Source organism: Mauremys mutica, chromosome 5 (genome assembly GCF_020497125.1).
Source record: "Mauremys mutica isolate MM-2020 ecotype Southern chromosome 5, ASM2049712v1, whole genome shotgun sequence".
NCBI classification, from domain to species: domain Eukaryota; kingdom Metazoa; phylum Chordata; order Testudines; family Geoemydidae; genus Mauremys; species Mauremys mutica.
Genome location: NC_059076.1, coordinates 129,583,298 through 129,605,495, shown reverse-complemented (window position 1 = coordinate 129,605,495; position 22,198 = coordinate 129,583,298). Strand labels below are relative to the sequence as shown.

The following is a 22,198-nucleotide window of genomic DNA, read 5'->3' as shown; positions in this document are numbered from 1 at the left end:
ACATTTATTTCTATAAAGTACATAATTAAAAACAACCTTCAAAGTTGAGCTTCATTCTCACCTAATCTTTATATCGCTGTAGTGCTCAGAGACCCCCATCGATATCAGGACTCTGCTGTGAACAGGGCAGTACAGATACATAGGAAGACAAATCCACTCCCTGAAGAAGTTACAATCGAAAGCCTAGATCCTGTAAGATGTTCTGCAGAAGTGAACCCCTACACCCGCACAGAGACCCACTGAAATCAATGGGGCTCCACAGAGGCACAGGGATCCATCTGGAAAGGACCTACGGCCTCAACCCAGCAATCAGACTGAACGAGCAAACTTCTTTGACTGTGCAGAGCTCTTTTGAAGTCAGTGGGGTTCTACACAAGTGCAGGAATCTCAGGGGTTAGAATGTAGGATCAGGGCTGAGTAGGCTACCTGCTCAAGCTGAGTGAAATGCACAAAAAGTAAATAAACAGCATAATTGGTAAAAAAAAAAAAAAAAGTAAACTAGATATAAATGTTAGCCCATGTATTACTAATCTTAGAATTTTAAAGTTTTATAGCTTTTATATTTAATAATCTAAAGGGTAATCAGTAACACAGATAGATCTCTCTATTTCATAAACTTCCACCACTCTGTCTGGGCACAGGAACTTTAATTGAGTGTTCCTTTTAAAAAAATGGCTTCATTTAAAAAAAACAATGGCCAGCAATTATCTTTAGGTGGTTGTTTTTTCATTTGTTTGTTTTTGGGGGGGTGAGCAGTTGTGTAACTAACCAAACACTGGTTCTTCCCCGGCCTGACTAATGGTGCGGTAATTAACAGTTCTTTCCCTGTTTCCACCTTTATGCTCCATCGACAGCAGCAGCACAGCCCTGGGAGCAGGTCAGCCAAGTACTTGAGCCTGCCATTTAAACATTTCTTTTAAAGCTACATTTAATGCTGACAGCCTTGTCTGCCTGTATGTTGGCTTCTCACACAAACATTGCCATGCCTCCTTCTATGCTGTCCCCCATGCCTGGATCGAGCCTTCCTGAGCTCACCCCCCAGGCCTCTACCCTTTCCAAACTCAGCTCCCTCCTGAAGCTCCATTTCTGCTGTGGGACCCAGGGGAAACTAGCTCACTAATAATCTCAAGTGTGAGGAGTAATTGGGAATCACTTATAGTACCTCTTTATTCGTTCAGAACACTGTTCACATAACTTTTTATAATCAAGACGTGATTAACCACCACCTTATATGCTGCACTACTTTCTTCCACCTCCTGTCTTTGGAATATGAAATCCTTGGAGAAAAGACCATGCCTTGCCTCCTGTTTGGCAAGTGTGGGAGTTACCAGAAATAAACAAGTAGCAATGAGCGAGGTACAGGGTATTTCCTGGAAATGTGTAGCTAGCTGGAGGCAAGAGGACTTGCTGCCCCGAGGTGCAGATGACAGTCATTAATAGCAATCAGCAGTCAATCTCCAGGTAATGCCCTTCACTAAGGTTGTGCTACTATTATAACTACAAGAAATAGGTGCCATGTAAATGGCAGGTGATGCCGTTTCAATTGGTACATCCAGGTCATCGTTAGATTATTCATGCCCTGTAATTATCTAGTTCAGTGGCACTAAACCAGCTCAACATTCCATTCACCTTAGCATATTCAATGAGTAATTATTTATGCTGGCCTCCTCATGTTCTATAGAAAGATTTCAGTACTTGGTGTATGTGGAGTAATGGCTTAAACATCACAGTGTCAGTGCATTTAACTTTGATGCCAATTTCATGATCATAGATTTTCAAGGTCAGACTATAAGACTAGTAGTTACGAGTCAACACAAGTATCAAGGGAAAAATGTCTTTGCCCATATGAAAATTACTTCACTAAACAACGAAGAAAATTGGCTATCCTAAATCCGTGTTTCCCAAACTTGGGACACCGCTTGTGTAGGGAAAGCCCCTGGCGGGCCGGGCTGGTTTGTGTACCTGCCGCCTCCGCAGGTCCGGCCGATTGTGGCTCCCACTGGCCGCGGTTCACCGCTCCAGGCCAGTGGGCAGGGCCGCCCAGAGGATTCAGGGGGCCTGGGGCAAAGCAATTTCGGGGGCCCCTTCCACAAAAAAATGTTGCAATACTATAAAATACTATATTCTCGTGAGGGCCCCTGTGGGGCCTGGGGCAAATTGCCCCATTTCCCCCCCCCCCAAGGGGCAGCCCTGCCAGTGGGAGCTGCGATCGGCCGGACCTGCAGACGCGGCGGGTACACAAACCAGCCTGGCCCGCCAGAGGCTTTCCCTGAACAAGCAGCATCCCAAGTTTGGGAAACACAGTCCTAAATGCATGATGATCATATGCAATAAAATGTAAAGGATTTCTGTTTCCTTTGCTCTACTGTTTCTAGTAATACAGAATAAATATCACAGGCTACCAAAGATGTATTTTAACAACTCTTTCTTTAATTTGTCTAGTTTTATTTATATGAGAGAGAAGCTAAAGTTAAGTTACATAGAATTTGATGCACACTGAGAACTGGACTCAAGTGCCAAAATCTCTTTCAAGGTTGCATGCTTTCCTGCAAGTTGTAGAGCACATCCTAATCAGTTATCCAGGGTCTGGAAAGGCAGAAAACACAGTGTAATCCACAAGAGGGGATTTTTCATCATCTTGCCTTTTTTCTTTATCTTCCACTTCCCCTTATAGGTCTAATGGAGGAAAAGCCTACTAAATCCAAGATATATCATAGCCTGAAGTTCAACAACATATGCTAGATGGTCTTTGCTTGCGCATCAGATACCATTCTCCACTGGCTCTTGCCACTGGGAGAAAGGATAACTTTGTCTAATTGCAGGACTTCACCTGCAATCCATCTTCCCAATTTGACCTCAGGTGAACCAGGGACTCTACCTGCCTGAGGAAAAAGCAAAACTCTAGTGTGAAGCTAACACCACCACTCGCTTATCACCACCAGCCCATGAAAAGCACCTATCCTTCAAACCACCTGCTCCTCCATCGCCCTGCTTTTCCTTTTCCCTTCTCTTGTGATCTCTCTGATCTGTGTTTGATTGGCAAAACTGACAAAATGAATTGCTTTGAACATGATCCTGCAGGGCCCTGAGCACCTTCAGCCCCCATTAAAGTCAATGGGAACAGGGGGTGCACAGCCATGAGGTACTTGGCACTCTCTACTTTTAGACTCTTTTTAAGTAAATGACAGTGTTTCATTGTAACCTAGGTAACATTTCATTGTTTAAGGCATACAACTGTTTCTGTAACTGACACAGTTTTTCCTGCAAGCTTATTTAGTAACAGGATTGTACCATGTGTAGTTCAAATTAAGCATTCGACCAGGAGAAAGAACCTGGAAGGTCAGCACTAGCCGTGGGGGAAAGGACCACAGAATAACATCTAAACCTCCTATAAACTATGACGCCCGCCTTAAAGTGTATTGATGTCAATGCCAAGATTTCCACCACCCTTTGGATTTTCACTTGAAGTATTCAAATAAAGAAAACTGAGCAACTCACTCTAATGCGGGTCTCAAAACTCTAACTTTTAATGCTTCCAATATTCGATTTAACTCCACAAATGGTTCTTTTTGACTTTGGTCTATAGAAAGACCAGATTCCTGAAAAACAAAGTCACACCTTTTAGTTACCAGAAAAATGGCCAGAAAAAGTCTACAAAGTAATATCTCATTTTTTAAATTATTTACACTTAAATATTAATACTCCAGTTGAGAGTTTCAGCTAACAAAATTAAAGATGCTTATCTGGGGTATAATTTATACTTCTTGGTAATGTTAAACATCCTGAGCTATGGTTACCTGACAGAGCTCCTCAGCGACATCCAGCATTCCTTGGCGGAAAAAATGTTCTACCATCACCTCATTGAGAATTCGCTGGCTGTCAGCTTGCCAGCATCCATCTATCCCCACGCTGCTGATGTCGGAGTCAAAATTCTGAAACGTACAAATTAACATTTAATAGGCTGGAACAAGTAACTCCATGTAATTATTCTTTAATTAGGCAGAGACACCTATGTCTACACTCTGATGCTTTTTGCTTGTTACTCAGCTGCCCTCAATTACCTTCCATTTTAAGAGAAACATACTTGGTTATCTTCTGTGTGCTGTAAGAAGAAATCCTTGGCTTGCTTGCTTGGAATCTGAAATGTATCCAATATAAGGAAATATGCTAGCAAATTACAAGTCTAGTTAATTAATAAAAGGATTTCCAGCCCATGACATATCCTCACAGAGAAGTGTCAGCAGAGGAGAGTTTTCTGTATCTTCTAATCTGTCCCGTCACTGTCTCCCCCCTATCTATTTGGGAAACTCTAGAACCCTGGGCAAGTTGTCAGGTGCTAGAACCTTGCATAAAGGCGCTACTGAGTTATGTTAATAGGTGGATCATTAGCTACAACTGAGATATCAAGAAGACTATAGTATCTCTCTTGGTAGAGGAAATTAAGAGTATAGAAGCTGTTCTGCAGGGAAAGCTTAACCTGAGGCTGAAAGACGCTTTGTTGTTTTAGTTAACAATGAAGCCAAACCACAGAAAAGGGGTACGTTTGGACTATAAACACTGGGCAGATACTCTGTTTAAAGTGGGAACTTCACATGCTTATTCTACCCAATTTAAACTACTCATCCTTGCTTTCAACTACAGCTCCCCTTCACTTGCCAATGATGCCCAGGGTCTAACTGATCTCTATATTTGGGGTCAGGAAGGAATTTTCCTCCAGGTCAGATTGGCAGAGACCGTTGGAGTTTTTTGCCTTCCTCTGCAGCATCGGGCACAGCTCGCTTACTGGTTTGAACTAGAGTAAACGGGGGATACTCTGTAACTTGAAGTCTTTAAACCAAGATTTGAGGATTTCAGTAACTCAACCAGAGGCTATGGACCTATTGCTGGAGGGAGTGGGTCAGGTTCTGTGACTTGTGATGTGCAGGTCAGACTAGATGATCATGATGGTCCCTTCTGGCCTTAAAGTCTATGAATCTATGCCAGCTTCACTGTTCCCTTTATTTCCTGCACCAAATCTCATCTTCATGCCTTTTTCCCTGCTGCCCCCTACATATGGAACAACCTCCTTTGCTCAGTGCATAAGGCCTCAATCATCTCCTTCCGATCTTATAGACACAGTCATTCGTGTCAAGTATCAGAGGGGTAGCCATGTTAATCTGGATCTGTAAAAGCAGCAAAGAATCCTGTGGCACCTTACAGACTAACAGACGTTTTGCAGCATGAGCTTTCGTGGGTGAATACCCACTTCGTCGGATTCACCCACGAAAGCTCATGCTGCAAAACGTCTGTTAGTCTATAAGGTGCCACAGGATTCTTTGCTGCTTTTACAGTCATTAGTGAGGAACAAAAACACTAGCCCTAAATCAATCAACTGTCTTCTCCACCTCATTATAAGAGGGGAGACATGGAGTGATACAGAGAGCTCAATATTAAAAATATAAAAGCTATGACCATTCACAAGCTGTCTCACATTTAACAAGAGTTTTGTCTTAGGTGTCTTAATTTGTAAACTCCGTGAGGTACCGACTGTTTGTTAGTTTGTTTGTTTGTGGCATGTCTTGAACAGCCCTGAGCACCTTAGAGCTTAATAATAATAATCCTCGTATCTGAAACAATCTTGTGAACCTTGCGAGGTTCATCTCCATCACCGATCCTGATGACAATATCCCAACCACATTGTGACTAGACAGATGGAACCCATTACAGCTGTGATATTTAATAAGCATTCAGGAGTTTGGTCTATCAGGGAGGAATGCACAGCTACAAATAAGCACTCAGATTGGTCCAATTCTGCTCAGGCTTCTGCTAAAGAACCTTATAGTAACAGTGGTTCTTCAAGACAACTTGTCCATGTGGATTCCACTCTTTGTGAACATGCACACAAGATAAGATCTGTCTAACCTGTAATGTCTATTAGGGTTGTGCCTATGCTCTAGATGTCCTCATGTCCTCCCAAACCAGATGCCATAAAGAGTGGAGCAGATCAAACCATCCTTCAGTTCCTTTACCAATACAGAACTCATGAGGAGTAGGACTTCATAGTAGTGGGGAAGGACGGTGGGTCATAGAAACCATGTGGACAACACATCTCAAAGAACCACAATTACTGTAGGGAAGTCATTGCTGTTTCTTCAAGTAATTGTCCACAAGGATTCCACTCTTGGTGACTAATACACAGTTATCTGTTTGCCTGGAGGTGGATAGTAGGAGTCCTACTTAAACGACTGTGGGACAGCCCTACCAAAGAAGGCATCCCTCTAATGTGGCTGGGTGGATTTAATCTGGCTAATTCGTAATATGTCCTTTTACTCAGATAATCTGAGAAGATATTGCCTGACCTATAACCCTCTCTGCAGAGGTCACGAACCGTCTAGATGTGTTTCTGAATGGTTTTGTCCTGTCCGTGTAAAAACACAGTGCTCTTACTGCTGCAAGCGTGTGAAGACTGGCTTCTCTCAAAGTTAAGTGAGGCTTGGGGAAGAGAACTGGGAGACAAATGAACTGGTTTATATGGAATTCTGAAACAACCTTGGGAAAGAACATGGCATGAGGCCTGAGACCTTATGAAACACTGTATAAGGGGGATCCACCCTGAGGGCCTGAAGCTCCCCTACCCTTTGAGCTGATGTAATGGCTACAAAAAATGCAATCTTCATTGGTAGGTGGTATAGGGCAGGGGTTCTCAATCTTTTTCTTTCTGAGCCCCGCCACCCCACTCCAACATGCTATACAAACTCCACAGCCCACCTGTGCCACAACAACTGGTTTTCTGCATATAAAAGCCAGGGCCAGCATTAAGTGGTAGCAAGCAGGGCAATTGCCTGGGGCCCCATGCCGCAGGGGCCCCCGTGAAGCTAAGTGGCTCTGGCTTTGGCTTCAGCCCTATGCGGTGGGGCTTTGGCTTTCTGCCCTGGGTTCCAGCAAGTCTAATGCTGGCCCTCCTTGGAGGACCCCCTGAAACCTGCTCACAGCTCCCTAGGGGACGCCAGGCCCCTGGTTGAGAACCACTTATATAGGGAACAGGTCGCTAAGGGCTCAAGCTTGGGGAACTCATCGACTCTGATAATATTATAGTGAGATTCCAAATGGGAGAGGGCTCCTGAACCAGGAGAAAAATCATAAATTAGACCTTCAATTAATCAAGCCACTATAGGTAAGAACTTTCAGTATGACCCTGGACAGTAGCAGATATTGCTGCTAGATGGACCCTTACCAAGCCAATAGAAAGCCAAGATTGTTTCAGGGCTAAAAATAGTATTGCTGTAGTGGGTGTTGTCAAGGAAGGCAGCAGTGCTGAGATACTCAAATAGAAAACCTTTTCGTAAGTCTGTCTTTTCTGCTTTGGAGGATAATGTTCTGAACTTCAGCTGAACAGCTTCTTTCAGTGGACATCATCCACTGTAAAATCTGACCCTTGTTCTGCCACACTATATTAGGCATAGCACCATAAAGTGATCGGGTGCTGCGCGCGGAAAGATTCACCAGCTCCAAGGGGAGGGCATAGGTGGGGGAGGAGGAGGGCATACCTCAGTCCCAGTGTTCAGGAAGTGAGAAAGGCATCAACAGTAAGCCTGGATTAGATCCCCTTTGGAACAGAACACATGGCATGTCTTGTTCTGGTCTGTGACAAATAGGTCTATTTCGACTTGTGAAACATATTCTGTAAACACTGGGTCTTTGACTGACCAGTCGTGGTTATTAGGGAACTGTCTGCTGAGGTGCTCGGCTAGCAAGTTCTGAATGCTTGGCAGACACAAGGCGAGTGGTGTGATATGGTGAAAAATACACCAACACCAAAGTTTAACAACTTCCTGACAGAGTGGATAAGATCTGGTTCCTCATGGTCTGATGATATAGCGCATAGCCATGGGGTCAGCACTTGGATAATGGATCCCTGGAGTAAAAAGCAGAAATGCTCTGCATGCTAGAAGGATGACTGTGACCCTAGGATGTTTATGTGCAGATAAGTTTCCTGAGGGGACCACAGGCCCGGAGTACAAAGATGGTTTAGGTGAGTTCCCCATCCCTGAGTGGAGGTATCTGTCACCACAGACTTGGTAGGTAGAGGTGTAGAGAAAGGTACTCTGTTCTGCACCACATGAGGGTCTTTCCACCAGAGAGAGGACTTCTTGTGGGACCATAACGATCACGTCTGTGTGGTTCGAGTTGGGTAAATACACCCATTTTAGCCACCCTTTTATGGAGCACAGGTGAAGTCTAGCAACATGCGTCACAGAGGTACATGAGGCCATGTGTCCCATTAACTACTGACCTGCAGGAACTGGGTTGCATATCACATGGTACCCAGTAACACCAAAGTTCATAGGCATATGGGTAATGAACCCATGGAGGAGGATGCTGATCTCTATGAGATTCGTGCCTTTTCCTACTGAGAACAGTTCCTGGAATCCCTCTTGGATTCCCATTGTGACCCCATGGAGGTGAGTGGGAGATGAGTCCCTACTGTGCACTGACAGAGAGGATGAGGAGAACAGAGATAGGGCAACACTTTCAGATGTACAAGGACACTAATGATCCCTCTACTCAAATAGGGGATGGAGTTGGTACCACTCCAATATAGCAGATTTGGTGACCAATGGTATAGCCAGCACCCCTTTCAATCTCTCCAAAGGTGACTCTAGTACTAGACTCACAGCTAAATCACTCAGTACCATATATGTTCTAGGTACCAGTAGGGACAAAGCGCCAGAAGCCAGAGGAATAGCAGTCTGCAGGTATAGGGGGTACCACAAGCATTTATTTAACAGCTGGTCCCAAGAAACCTTGGTCAGACCTATGGCTGCCCTTCAAGTGCTTAGTCTGAGGGGAGTCAGACCCACGCTAACTTTTTGTCTGGACCTTGTAGGCAGCAGGGAAGGTGACCTACACTTTGGCTCGACTCTGGAGAGGTGCTCCTTCCTGCCCCTTTCCAAAGCTGTCATCAAAGGTATTGAAGTCAACGACTGGGGTCTCTAAATCGACGTTGCCCTGGAGCTCGAGGTTGAATCATGGCTCACCGCAGCGCTCCTCAAAAAGGAACAAGCCTTCACTAGGTCCTTCTCTCCATGTGTGAAGAGGTCTTCATGGAGCACTGAAGAAGAAATAATCACAGATGGGTTTCCCAGGCCTTTTGAATCCACTTGGAAAATGAGTGGTAGATGGCACAGCACTCTGGGATATGCCCCTCACCATCATTTAGAGGCACAGCAGCCTCCCAAGAAGGGAAAGTTTTGACTGCTGGGGATTTTGCTGCTGCTATGATGGCTAGAGCTCTTGTACAAGGGGGTCCCGAGCCTATTAAGTGATAAAAGGGGGGTGGGATTTTATGCTAATGGGTAAAATAAATCTACATTAACAACGCTAACTAACTAACCATTAGGACAGTGTTTATAGGAAACAGGAAAGCAAGTTGGCATTGTAGTGGTTCTGTCTCACTGCCATGGGTGGTAAGAAGGAACTGAGGGACAGCTGGGTGCACTCTGCTCTTTACACCCTCAGGTGGGAGTGTGCATGAGGGGAGAATACCTCGGGTGCAGGTGTGGCCCCAACAGACACTGCTGGCAAAAAGACTCTAGCCTCAGGCACATGCACACCAAGAATGGAATCCATGTGGACAATCACTCAAAGAAGAACCTTTAGTTCATACCGAATGTGGTCAGAGGCTTGCAGGTACTAGTATAGCACTCATAATGGAATGCCAGGCTTATGTTTACCTGCACTCTGTCCCTTTAAGGCTGTGCCCTCTCCCTTTAAGGGTCTGGAGTTCTGCTGATGAGGTTAAAGTGAACACAGTGGGGAACAGGGCCAGCTCCAGGTTTTCTGCCGCCCCAAGCAGCAAAAAAAACAACCACTCTTCAGCGGCAATTTGGCGGCAGGTCCTTCGCTCCAAGAGGGACCCGCTGCCGAATTGCCGCTGAAGACTCGGACGTGCCACCCCAACAGCGGCCGGAGGGCTGCCCCTTGGTATTGGCCACCCCAAGCACCTGCTTCTTTAGCTGGTGCCTGGAGCCGGCCCTGGTGGGGAAGCAAGATGTGATCCCAGGAGGATTGCTGTTGTCCTTCAGTGAGATTGAACATTTACAAGCTGCGTTTGTTTGGGGAGTTGTGGCTATTATGTTTAATAAAACCCTAGTTTTAAAACCATTCCTGGTCTGGGAGTGTAACACTAGCATAGTCACTCCTATACTATTATCTCATCTCATTTGCCTACTCACTCCCATGTTAGTAACTACATGCATATCTCAACTCCCTCACCTTTTAGCTATTTTAATTACTGTTAAGGCAACACTTCGTTTTGAAATAACATCTGGTTCATAAACCTTGCAACTCTTTTCAAAGCCACTTAGTGCTGTATGTATCTGGCTATTCTGTCAGATAGCTATAACTCCCTAATCTGAACTCACTATGGACTCATTGCACACCAAATTCCATCAAAATCTGAGCTTGTTGAGCAGGAAACACTGGTTGATTTGAAACAATAGATATCACTGGGATGTAACATTCAACTAAAATTAGTTCCAATAAATATTGGAAGCCTCATTCTAATCTTGAAGCCCATGATAAATTCATGTGAGATAAATTGTTCACATCTGATCATATCTTAACAAAACCATGATCACCTTTAAAACGCCAATCACATTGTCATGGGGTTTTATTCTATCTGTAAAAATAAAGATGAAAATGAAGATGCTGCTGGAAGGCTATTGTAAATACAAAACCCTCATCTTGTGAATGACAGTAAAAGACTCATTTGTCGGGTTCTAATGAGGATTTTATTTATTGACAGCAAAAAAGTTTGTCTAGTATTTGTCTGGAAGCCATGAGGGATCCACTCACTAGATCAATTATATCTAATTACTTTGACTTGGTTTAAAACTTAAGTATATTATTTGGGGAGATTTGAATTTAAATTGGTTATGGAACCCTAATAAGCCAATAGATACTTCACTAGACAGAATCAGATTTGTTTGAAATGCAAACATTATCTTAATCAGCGCAGGCGGATAGATTAGATGAACCCCATGAGACCTTCTTCAACCTGACCGTCCATGAAATCATTATGTTCCACTTTATACAATGGATTTTGTCAATAGCCCAAGAAGGATTAGAATGTATTTTCTGTAGTTTATTTGTCTAGGGAAATTCTCAGCAGATGCAGCTCTTGCTTTCTATCCAGTTTTCCAGCTGTATGGACTGAAGCTTTTGGTTCAAGTGACTTGCAAAAGATCTTACAGAAAGTCTGTGTTTCAAGGCATGATCTTGCAAAGTGCCAAATAACGTGGAAGAAATGTTTGTGTCCTGAACTCCCGGTGATATTGATGGGAGCTGAGGTTGCTCAGAATATCACAGGACTGAACTTTCAGCTCTGGGTCCTTATTGGCAATCCTGCACCCACTGTGGGCACAGACCAGATGAACTTGTTGATGTCTTTCCACTTCTTGTTTCTGTCAGTCTCTAAAATGTGGTTCCTACAGTTTAATAAAATTTATTTATATTGTCCATTTTTTAATACTAGGCAAACTTAATTTGGAAAAGTGACAATAAAACTGTTGGGAAACTACATGAGTGAATTGGAAACAAAAGACCATGTCTAATTTTATGAAATACCTAAATGTCAAGAGGGGTTTTACCTCTTATTTTTTGTTACTACAAACAATTTCCCAATTGTTTCACTCAGTACTTAAGTCCACCTAAATTACATTGCTATTATTTAGTGCTATTCTGTTTCACCAGAGCAATTAAATAGAAAAAGAACCTAATCAAATTCAGAATGGTTCATATGAAGTCCATCTGTTAAATCAAAAGAGGACTGAAGTTACAAATTTCAAACTCAAGACAAGATTAAACAGATTTATAGCAGGTTTCAAGCTAGTAATAAGGATGGATTGCTTTTACTCTAGTTAATTGGTTTAGATATAGTAGCTAGGATCATGAACAGATGTATCCTTAAGCTTTGAATATCACACTGATGCTTGGATTAGCACTGTTGGTATTAAGCCATCCATTCTTTTTTAGATCTATATGATAGCTAAATACAGAGAAAACAAACAAAAAAAAATCACAATAGTTGCACAGATATTCCACCCAATAATGCAGTGTGCTGTGTATTGCGATTGTTAGTGCACTCTGCTCTACTAAATTAAAACTTAATAGATTAGATGTCTTGTTTAAACCTGGTTATGAAAGATAAAAGATTAATCCTTACTTTGTATAGCTGGGTTGGCTCTTTAGAGGCAAGAGACATATTCACAGAGGTCTCCTTTATAAAAGGATTGTCTGCGGTCTACCAACTCTATGTCTGTCACTGTGTTTAAGAAATCTGTCAGTACATACGATCTGAGATCTAAACATGTCTAAATATTAAACCATAACACAAACGAAAATCTGAAAAAAGGGTTTGGGGAATTTTTTGTTTTGTTTTGTTTATTACAGATGCTCTTACACAGAGATTTATCTCCCACGAGAGGGAAGAATGCTTCACAATATTGTTTCATGGAAAAGGGTGGCTTGAAGGTTTACAAATGGCATCAATTGCTGTGAGAGAGAATTCTGGTACCTTTTCGAAGGGATATTGAAGTCTATCCCTACAGTAACTTGTGGAGCTCCCAGAAATCCTTGAAATCGGAATTTGTATCAGAATGTCTCACCAGAAAAGCTTCAACTATGATAATTTTTGTGCTCTCTTTATTATTTATTAAGTACACAAAAGCATCATATTAATAGCCCTGATCCGGTGGGGTGCTCAGCATCCTGTATTCCCACTGAGAGTGCTCAACACTTCACAGGACCAAGCCCTCAGTGAAGTGAGTAAAAGCAAACTAGAACAAAAAATCATTCAAAAATACCTTTCTTGATAAAGCTGTTCCAGATTAACAGGTCTCCTAAAACAGGATACGGCTGTCTAAACATCTGTTACCAGTGATTAGACAGAAAGAAGACATGTTTCTTAGCTAGAAGATTTCTATTAATTCTGTTAGCACCTTGCTATATTACTATAATACGTTGAAACATCTCAGATTCATGGATGATACTGTGTTGATTGCAGAAAATACTATCATACTACAGAAAATGCTATGAGATCGCAACACAAAAAGCAGCCAAGTCGGACTGAAAATTAACCATTCCAAAACAAAATGTATGCAGTCTGATACCTTGCCAAAAGCCCAAATAACAATCAAGGGAGAACAAACAGAAGAAGTTGAGCAATATATCTATTTGGGCCAAGAAATGAACATGCACCACGATCAGGAAGGGGAACTCTGGCAAAGAAAGAAAACATGTTGGTGCGCATTCAATTCTATCAAGGATGTTCTTCAAGGAAAAAAAATCAACAAAGCAACACGCACCAGCATCTTCAACTTAACTGTACTGCCAGCAATGTTGTACGGCAGCGAAACATGGGCGCTGACAAAGACAGAGGAGCAGCAACTGTCTGTCTCAGAGAGGGTGATAGAAAGAAGAATTCTGGGAATTTCAATCCTCGATCAAGTCCCCAGTGAAGTGATCAGACAGCAGAGTGGAGTGCAGGACGCTGTTGTTGAGAGCAGGCATAGTAAAATGTGATGGGCCAGACATATAGCGAGGCTCACTGACAATCGATGGACTGCAGCTGTTGCCAACTGGTACCCACGGGAACTGAAATGACCACTTGGCCGACCTCCAAAGAGATGGGAAGATTTTATCGTGAAAAGACATGGCTGCACATGGAGAAGGAAGGCCAGGATATGAGAAGAATGGAAGACGTGTTGTGTCGGCGTAATCTATACAAGGGCTGAAGGACCGATCGCTCAAGATGATCAAGGTGACATTGAACTATTAATCCTGTATATGCTAATGGGCATTTTCTCTTGTTAATATGCTTGAAAGGGGGACAGTCTCTATACAGAGTGGTCTAAACTTTCAGAAGATTAGTTTATACACAGGGATAAAATCCTGGCGCTGCTGAAGTCCATGGAATTTTTCCAATTATTGGGCCAGGATTTAACCCCAACCTTCTGATTCCAAATATAGCAGGGTTGACTATATACTATAAACTACAGGAGAAAAATACTGAACAAGTTTCAACACAATAAAATGCATAACGTAAATACCTTATCAATGGCTTTTCCGACTCGGGAAACGCTGCTGTGAATGTCTTTATGATCTGAGGCCAATTTCTGAACTGTGTCTTTTATTCTTTTACAGCACTGTGTCATAACAAGGGAAATTGTCCCTGACAAGGCTCCATCTTGGTCTAGGCAGAAGACAAGAAAATTGATTACAAACTTTATTATAAACAAATGATAATGCTAAATCCTTCCCAAATAGGTGAAGATAATAAAAGATGAAAATGGTACTGGAAGAGTGAAGAGCTCTGAAAAAAACAAAGTCAAAAGCCAATCTTTAGAAAGTGTAGGCAAAGTATCATCAGCTAAACACCGTTTAAAAAAAAATAAAACCCATAGGATATGGGACAACTTCATTAAGATGCCAGTCCCGGTTTTGCTATGGCAGGTACAAATTCTCCTGAATGGAATAACAGTTTTTTAAATTGATGAATTCAAGGTTAATGATAAATAGGACTTTCTAGTGCCTTTCACCAGAGGATCTCAAAGCACTAACATTAAACCAACCTTCCTCACAGAATGTACTGGGGTATCATTTCTACCCTCACCATAGGATCAGCTTTCATTTGTGCAGTTCTTTGAGGATGCAGTAGGGCTAGGCATTACATTACTGCATGCGCGCACGCGCACACACTCACACTCACACACACTCTCTCTCTCTCTTCAGGATTAGAACCTAAAGGCCCAATTCATTGTTGCCCTAAACCTTATATAGCTATTTACATCAGTGCAAAGTGAGTGCCCAGTATTACCACTCTGATTTGGTAGCATATTACATTAAAAACAAAGTGCAAAGCAATACAATTCAGGTCCTAAATCTTCTAACTCACAATCCTATGTCTAAATAATTAAACCAACAGGTCTCAAACACTGATTCAAAGAGCAGAGTTGGGCCATGGAGCGCTTGCTGGTGGTCCACAAAGAACTGGCTCGTCACACTGTGCTGGATTTCCTCATTTCCAGTTGCTAAATCACATGTGACAGCTAAAAATACATTATTCCTTTCCAGATAGTCCATTGCATCAGTTTCAATAGTTGCCACAGGAATGTCATGGGATTACCAGTGGGAGGGGAGGAGGCACACTCTATGTATAAAATAATAAATATGAAAATGTTTGAGAACTCCTAAACTTAATCCCAGTATCTCCCAGGCAACTCACATCGTCTATGCCTCAGTTTCCCTATGGGTTAAAATAGTCACAGCTGGAGAAATGGACTTTTTCTCTTCAGTGTTCTGCTTCAGTCCCACTTTCGGATCCCAGATTCAGGAATATTTTCTTTTCCAGTCTTGTGTTAGAACCTATTGCTAATGAGAGGATTTTTCTCATCACTGCTTCCGCCCAGATCATTCCACGAGTTACATCGTTCAATCAGGCACACACTCATGTCTGTGTTAAAATATCCCTCAGGTAGTGTACACAGTGATGGTTGAAATAAACAACCAGTCCAAGAACAGTTTTCTTAACAGCCCTAGCTTCCCATAAATCCTTCCCAGGAGAAATATTTAAAAGGATGAGATCCTAATAGTTCCACAACATTTAATAAAACAAGGATCAAAAAGCAACCCCTAATCTTAATCGCTATTCTTTTCTCATTCTGTGTCTTGAATTACTGTTGGTTGGAGCAGAGTGTTACTCAGCCAGTTTCTCTTCTGATATTTCAGGCATTACAACATGTGTAACAAACTGCCATCACAGGAGTTGCAAGTGTGGGGAGAGGAGAAACAAAACGCAACTACCATGATAAAATGCTTTTTGAGGAAAAACCCTATCTAAAGATAGTTTTAATTAAGATACACTATAGCTCAAAGATATCTCATCATGGAATAGGGATTATAAATTCTAATTCTATAGTATGAGACAATATATTCATGTAATGTTCAAGAAAAGTTTTGTAAATGAGTTCCAATAGTTCATGGATTAGGGACCCAAATTTATGGGGTTCCACAGGCTTCTGTACAGATTATTTAGGTTAATCTTTCTATCTACCCAATGGGACTCAGTGCTCAGTCTAGAAGATACCATCAGAGATACTTAGTTTTGCAGTTCTCAAACTGTGGACTTGTGTCTCCAGAGATAACATGCTTGTTAACAGCAAAAATGTTTTAAAATAAACAAATAATATATAGAGGTGAGAAATAACAGACCTCAACTCTATTGTCCCTCTGCAAATTTGTGTTCACAGAGTCAATCCCTTACCTCTCTCTTAAAGAGCAAAGCTTCAAAAAGTTCAATGAATACAAGATTGTTGGGGGCAGAATAGACCTGGACAAGGAGAAGAAGTCTGGAGATAAATGTGAGAAGCGAGGGACATATGTTTGTTCTGTTAAAATATTATATGTTTGCTGTTGAAGAAAAAAATCCAGAATACTTAACGTTGTTGTTTTAGTTAAATAAAACAATCTAAATGTCTGTCTGGTGATGTTCTCCTCCTAATACAGCATGGCAAGAAAATCCTCCAAATATTAATGATTAACCTGTTGATTTGGAAATAGTTCACTTCCCAATGACTTCATAAATATCTGCTTCATTACCTTTGGTAAATGAAATAACCAAACAATCATTCATTTTCTGATATCTCTGTAAAAGTAATCCGAAAAGTTTTCAAAATAAATCACTGTTTAAAAATGTATAGTGTGTACTTTCTAAAAATGAAACCTACATCTATCTCTGAGTTGTGAAGAATATGTATTAAGGTTATAACAACCAACACGAATGCACTTTTATGTAGAAAACTATGATTAAATCAAGTCTTCCTGACTAGTGATTTAAATCAAATCCACCCTGGACTCAGTACAAACTAAAATTTCATACAATAACTTGTTTATACTGCTTATAATTATATGGTAAAAATGAGAAAGTAAGCAATAAGATAAATTACTAATAACAAGAACAAAGCTTGAACACCTTGTTCTATTTAAAAAGTTATTTATAACTAGTGAAAATTAAATTGGAAATTTTGCTATCCAAAAAGGTAGCTTTATAATGTCCCCAAACTGTCTGAAGCTGCACAGTAAACACCCCTTACTTTATTCCAGAGTGTTTACTAAGCAATGGCAATATTCACATTCACATTGCTCACTCATTAGGTACCAATAACATACATGGCCTTTTACAAGATATGAAAAAAAGATAGCACCAGCCTTGCTAAAGGTCTAGAAAAGAAGCACAGTAGGGACACAGTCACAAAAGAGTAAAGACATACAAGAGTGTTTTGTTTTTTTAACAGGTAAGAGGCTTGGATCCCGCAAAGGGATCCTTGTAGGCTGATCTTCTTGGCTAAGCGAACCCCACTGAGGTCAATGAGACCCACTTTAAGCAGAAGGGTCATACCACACAACTCTCCTTGCAGGATAAGAGTCTCAATTTGTAAGATGTATATTTTATTGATTGCCTTTAATATATAATTATTGTCGGTGTGTTTCAAGGTACTGGCGCGCTTGGTCCTACAGCTCATATTACCTGACGTGGAGAGAATTTTGAGCCCTGACCTAGCCGTCTTTCACAGAGGCTGTAGCACATGCGATCAAGTACTCGCACTGACCACATTTGTTGAAAATGGCTTCCACAGAAACTTGAAAACGGGTGCTGTTTTCGTCGATCTAACAGTGGCATACAATACGATATGGCACACTGGCCTGCTCGTGAAGGTATCATGGGTCCTGCTACCTTGGGTCACAGGCGTCACTGAACTGTTCCTCCGTGATAGGCAGTTCAGAGTCCATATGGGGGAGAAGACAAGTGCTTGGAGATAACAGAACAATGGGTTATCCCAGGGCTCTGTGCTTTCTCCAACCCTGTTCAACCTTTACATCGATGACCTGCCAACAACAGAGTCACAAAAATTCATTTAGGCAGACGACATCTGTTTCGGTACCCAGGCCTAGACGTTTCATGAGCTTGATGCCACCTTAAACCGGGACATGATAAAGTTAGCTGACTATTGTAAGACTTGGCACCTCCAGCCAAGCATCATAGAAACAGTCTCCACTTTGTTCCATCTTCATCATGCCAGAGCAACCTGAAAACTGAATGTTTATCTGAATGGTTAGACGGTGAAGCACGAAGTAAAACCGTTCTACCTAGGTGTGACCTTAGACCACACACTGAGTTATCATGCCCACCTAAAGAAGACAGCAGCTAAAGTTAAGAGACACAACAATCTTCTTAGAAAACTGTCAGGTTTGTCATGGGATGCTTGTGCTCCAACTCTGCAGACATCAGCTCTTGCCACCTCGAATTCGGTGGCGGAGTACTGCACACCAGTTTGGAGTCGATCGGCACACACCAAACTGGTGAATACACAGTTACATACTGCCATGTGTATAATCTCCAGCACCCTGCATCTGACTCCACTCCCTGGCTCCCAGTTCTAAGCAATAATGCTGCTCCTCATATCAGACGAGGTGTTGCCACTGGCCAGTTACTGGAGAAAGTAGGCGCCAACTCAAGCCTGCTGCTGCACAACCACCTTTTTAAACCACCAGCTGCATGTCTGCCGTCACGTCACCCATTATGGTCTCATATGGCCACGCCCGGATATTAGGGTGGTAACACTCTGGCAAGAGGAATGGATCTCTGTTATAATCCCCAACCAGTCCCTCGTTGCCGACCCCACAATTTGTCTGCCTGGTTTTGACTTGCCCAGGTGCCAATGGTTGAATAGGTTCTGGATAGGGCACAGTCTCCGTGCAGCCAACCAGTATCACTGGGACCTTCGTAACAGCCTTTTGTGCAGCTGCGGCACAACACAGCCGATGACGCACACTGTCGATGAATGCCTGCTGACTAGGTTCAGCGGTGGCCTAGAAGAACAGCATTCACACCACTGAAGATGCCATCGCTTGGCTAGACAATTATGCACACGCTAAATAATAAATAAACATACAAAGTGCTGGCCACTTAGTCAAACCGTTTTGTACGACAAAAAATTTCTTTGAATTGTGGACCGATAAAAGAGGGTGCAGAAGGAACAGATTTAATTTAATTTTTACCTGCCTGGACAACTTGAAAAAAATATGAGGGACTATTAAAAACGTGCTTCCAAAGAGGAAGATTCTCTAAAGAATTAATTTCTGGTAGATAATGCCACTAGGAATTTCTGATCCACCAACCCTTGAAACAGCTGGAACAAGAGGAGAAACAACTGTTCAAGAACTTCTCACAGAATGAAGATTCTACTGCCTCTATTGGACTGGACTCTTACAAATACCTAAATTGTATGATCATCAGAACAAGGCCTGACTCTATAGTCTCTCTGTAAACTGCCATATATAAATAACAGCCCTGATCCTGCCAACATCTAACTTTACTCACATGAGTAATCCCACTGACATCAATGCAAGTAAAGTTATGCAGCTGCATTTGCACGGGACTAGAACAAACAAATACAACTCTTGGAACTAAACAAAAGTGGATTATTGAAAACAGCGACAGTAAATACAGGACTGGGAGCCAGGAATGCCCAAATTCTAATCACATATTTATTACTCACTTCCTCTATGGCACTAGGTAAATCACATGATTTGTCTCACCACTTCCTCCCATTACATGTATAAATACTGAGTTACTTACCTCCCAGGGATTTTGCAAGGTTTATGTTTAAAAAGAGCTGGTATGGTGTATGACACTTTGAAAGTGCTAAATATTATTTGCAAATATAATACTTAGGGGCTATGTTTATCTTCATCTGAAGCCCCTATAATCTAGCCCAGAAAATCCAAAAAAACTGTTGTTTATGTCACGCAGCCTGGCTTTTATGACTGCTCTTTCAATAGCAGTGACTAATCCCATTATTACTCAATGCAAAAGAATAAAGATATAAACATATTGACAAATATAAAGATGACATAGCAGAATCTCCTAACCAGGAATAAATGTTTTTAGTCATTAAAGAATGAGTAGGTGTACCCAAAATGGACCAATGCCTGTCCCAACTCAACACCCCACAACCAGAAGTCCTAATCTCCTCCATCACCCAAATAAGGCTCTGTTTATGCTATAGTTAGACCCAGGGTAGCAACAAAGTTGTTTAAGTTCAGAGGGTAGCAGAAATCTGCACAGTTTCCCTGAATGAGCATGAAGAAGGATTGCTTCTTTTTGTTAACTGGTCAGGGAAACAGAAAAATGCCCCTGTCCTTGCAGTATGCAGAAGTTGGTCTAATAAAATATATTACCTCACCTACCTTGTCTCCCTGTCCTCGCAGGTCAGGAAAACTCTGATAGAACCCCACACTACTACTAGCAACAATGGTGCTCAAATACTCTTGTTAGCGTGTTGTTAACTATAAAGTGTGGACAGGGTCTAAATTTAAACATGGTTGTAACCTCTTCACTAAATTGCTGTGAGTCACGTTTCCCCCTACAAGGGCATTTAATACCATCTCAGAAACTGTAAACAAAGGCTTGTTTCCCTTTACGAACACTGTGTAGGCAAGAGAAAGGAAGAAAAGGAAAGAAGGAAGTTTGTCTAAAAACAGTTTCCTTTAACTTTTACATGTTTTGACCGGCTGGGAATTTTCCCCCTTTTACACTCTGTTTATGAAATCGCTATTTCATTTTCCTTGAGTGCTTAAAAATCACAGCATCTGGGGGTGATGAGGCCAGGAAGTGGGGGGGGGGGGGGGGGGGAGAACCGGGATCGGGGGAGCCTGGGGAGAACCGGGATCGGGGGGCGTAGGGGGGGACTAGGAGAACCGGGATCTGGGGGGGAGCCTGGGGAGAACCGGGATCTGGAGGGGAAGGGGGGCTAGGGGAACCGGGATCGGGGGAGCCTGGGGAGGGTTGAGGAGAACCAGGAATTTGGAGGGGGGCTAGGAGAACCGGGATCTGGGGGGGGAAGGGGAGCCTGGGGAGAACCGGGATCTGGGGGGGAAGGGGAGCCTGGGGAGAACCGGGATCTGGGGGGGAAGGGGAGCCTGGGGAGAACCGGGATCTGGGGGGGAAGGGGAGCCTGGGGAGAACCGGGAATTGGAGGGGAAGGGGGACTAGGAGAACCGGGATCGGGGGGGGGGTAAGAGAACCGGGATCTGGAGGGGAAGGGGAGCCTGGGGAGAACCGGGATCTGGAGGGGAAGGGGAGCCTGGGGAGAACCGGGATCTGGGGGGGGGTTTGGGGAGAACCGGGATCGGGGGGGGGGGGTAGGAGAACCAGGGGCGGGCTCTCTGGAAGGGCTATGGGGGGGCTCTCCCTCCCCCCCCCGCACCGCCCGAGCCCCGGGCCCGGCGCGCCGCACGTACTCTCGCTCTGCAGGATCTCGCGGCGCAGCCCCCCCGCGTACTGGATCAGCTCCTCCAGGCTCCGCTCGCAGAGCTGCCCGTAGCCCGAGAACTTCTGCAGCACCTTCTCCAGCTCCCGCTCCACCGTCACACACTGATCCATAGCGAGCGCGGCGGGGCCCCCCGCTCCCTCAGGCCGGGTCTCCCTGCTGCCGCCGGGCTCCCCGCCGCTCGCCGGGCGGAATTTTGTTTAGAACTTCTACCGGAGGCTGGCTGGGCAGTGTTATTGTGCAGGCAACGCGAAGGCAGCCGGGGTCCTCAGCGGCAACGGGCGCACTCGCTGCGCAGGCACTGTACTAGGCACCCGGGGTCCTCAGGCAATTATTGTTCAGGCTGCATGGTAGACAGTCGGGGTCCTGAGACAAGCCCTATGTAAAACAGCTGGACGATGCGCTGAGGGTCGCTGGTGGCTTTGTTATTCCGGGATCAGGAACGATCGCTCGGATCCCTGCTCAGTGCGCGTGCTGTGGTTGTACAGGCGGTTAGAGTCCTCGGTGGAATTATTCTTCAGGCACCGCTACAGGCACCTTGGGTCTTCGAAGGTCTAGGCTAGGATGGATAGGTGGGGTCCTCGCCTGCGTTGGTTTTCAGGCAGCCCCGTAGACAGCAGGGCCGGGGGGCTTTGCTGGCGGAGATGCAGAGGGCGGGGGGGCAGCTGCTGTCGCGCCTGTCCTGGGGGTGGGGCTCGGGGGTGGCGGCAGGAGCCGGCTGGCTGCCTCCAGTGGGCGCAGAGGCGATTCCTAGGGGGAAGGCGGGTGGGGGCTGCGCCCAGGGGTATCTCCTGTCCCTAGGTAGGCAGCGGGAGTGTCAGGTGTGG

The 22,198-nt window shown here is 43.6% G+C and overlaps 1 protein-coding gene across 3 annotated transcripts in view; it reads right to left on the bottom strand.

Moving 5' to 3' along the window:
* RMND5A (required for meiotic nuclear division 5 homolog A) overlaps positions 1–21,650 on the bottom strand; it is a 37,280-nt gene extending 15,630 nt beyond the window's left edge. The window contains exons 1-5 of one of the 3 annotated variants that reach the window (XM_045019714.1): positions 20,290–20,660; positions 15,266–15,411; positions 14,091–14,233; positions 3,798–3,932; positions 3,499–3,599 (exon numbers count right to left, since the gene is read on the bottom strand). In XM_045019714.1, the coding sequence (XP_044875649.1) occupies positions 3,499–3,599; positions 3,798–3,932; positions 14,091–14,195 (341 nt within the window). In that variant the 5' untranslated portion in view covers positions 14,196–14,233; positions 15,266–15,411; positions 20,290–20,660. Of the gene's footprint in view, positions 1–3,498; positions 3,600–3,797; positions 3,933–14,090; positions 14,234–15,265; positions 15,412–20,289; positions 20,661–21,342 lie in introns of those variants that run through there. The other 2 variants (XM_045019713.1, XM_045019716.1) reach the window with 2 other exon arrangements.
* Between the last annotated feature and the right edge of the window lie 548 nt (positions 21,651–22,198).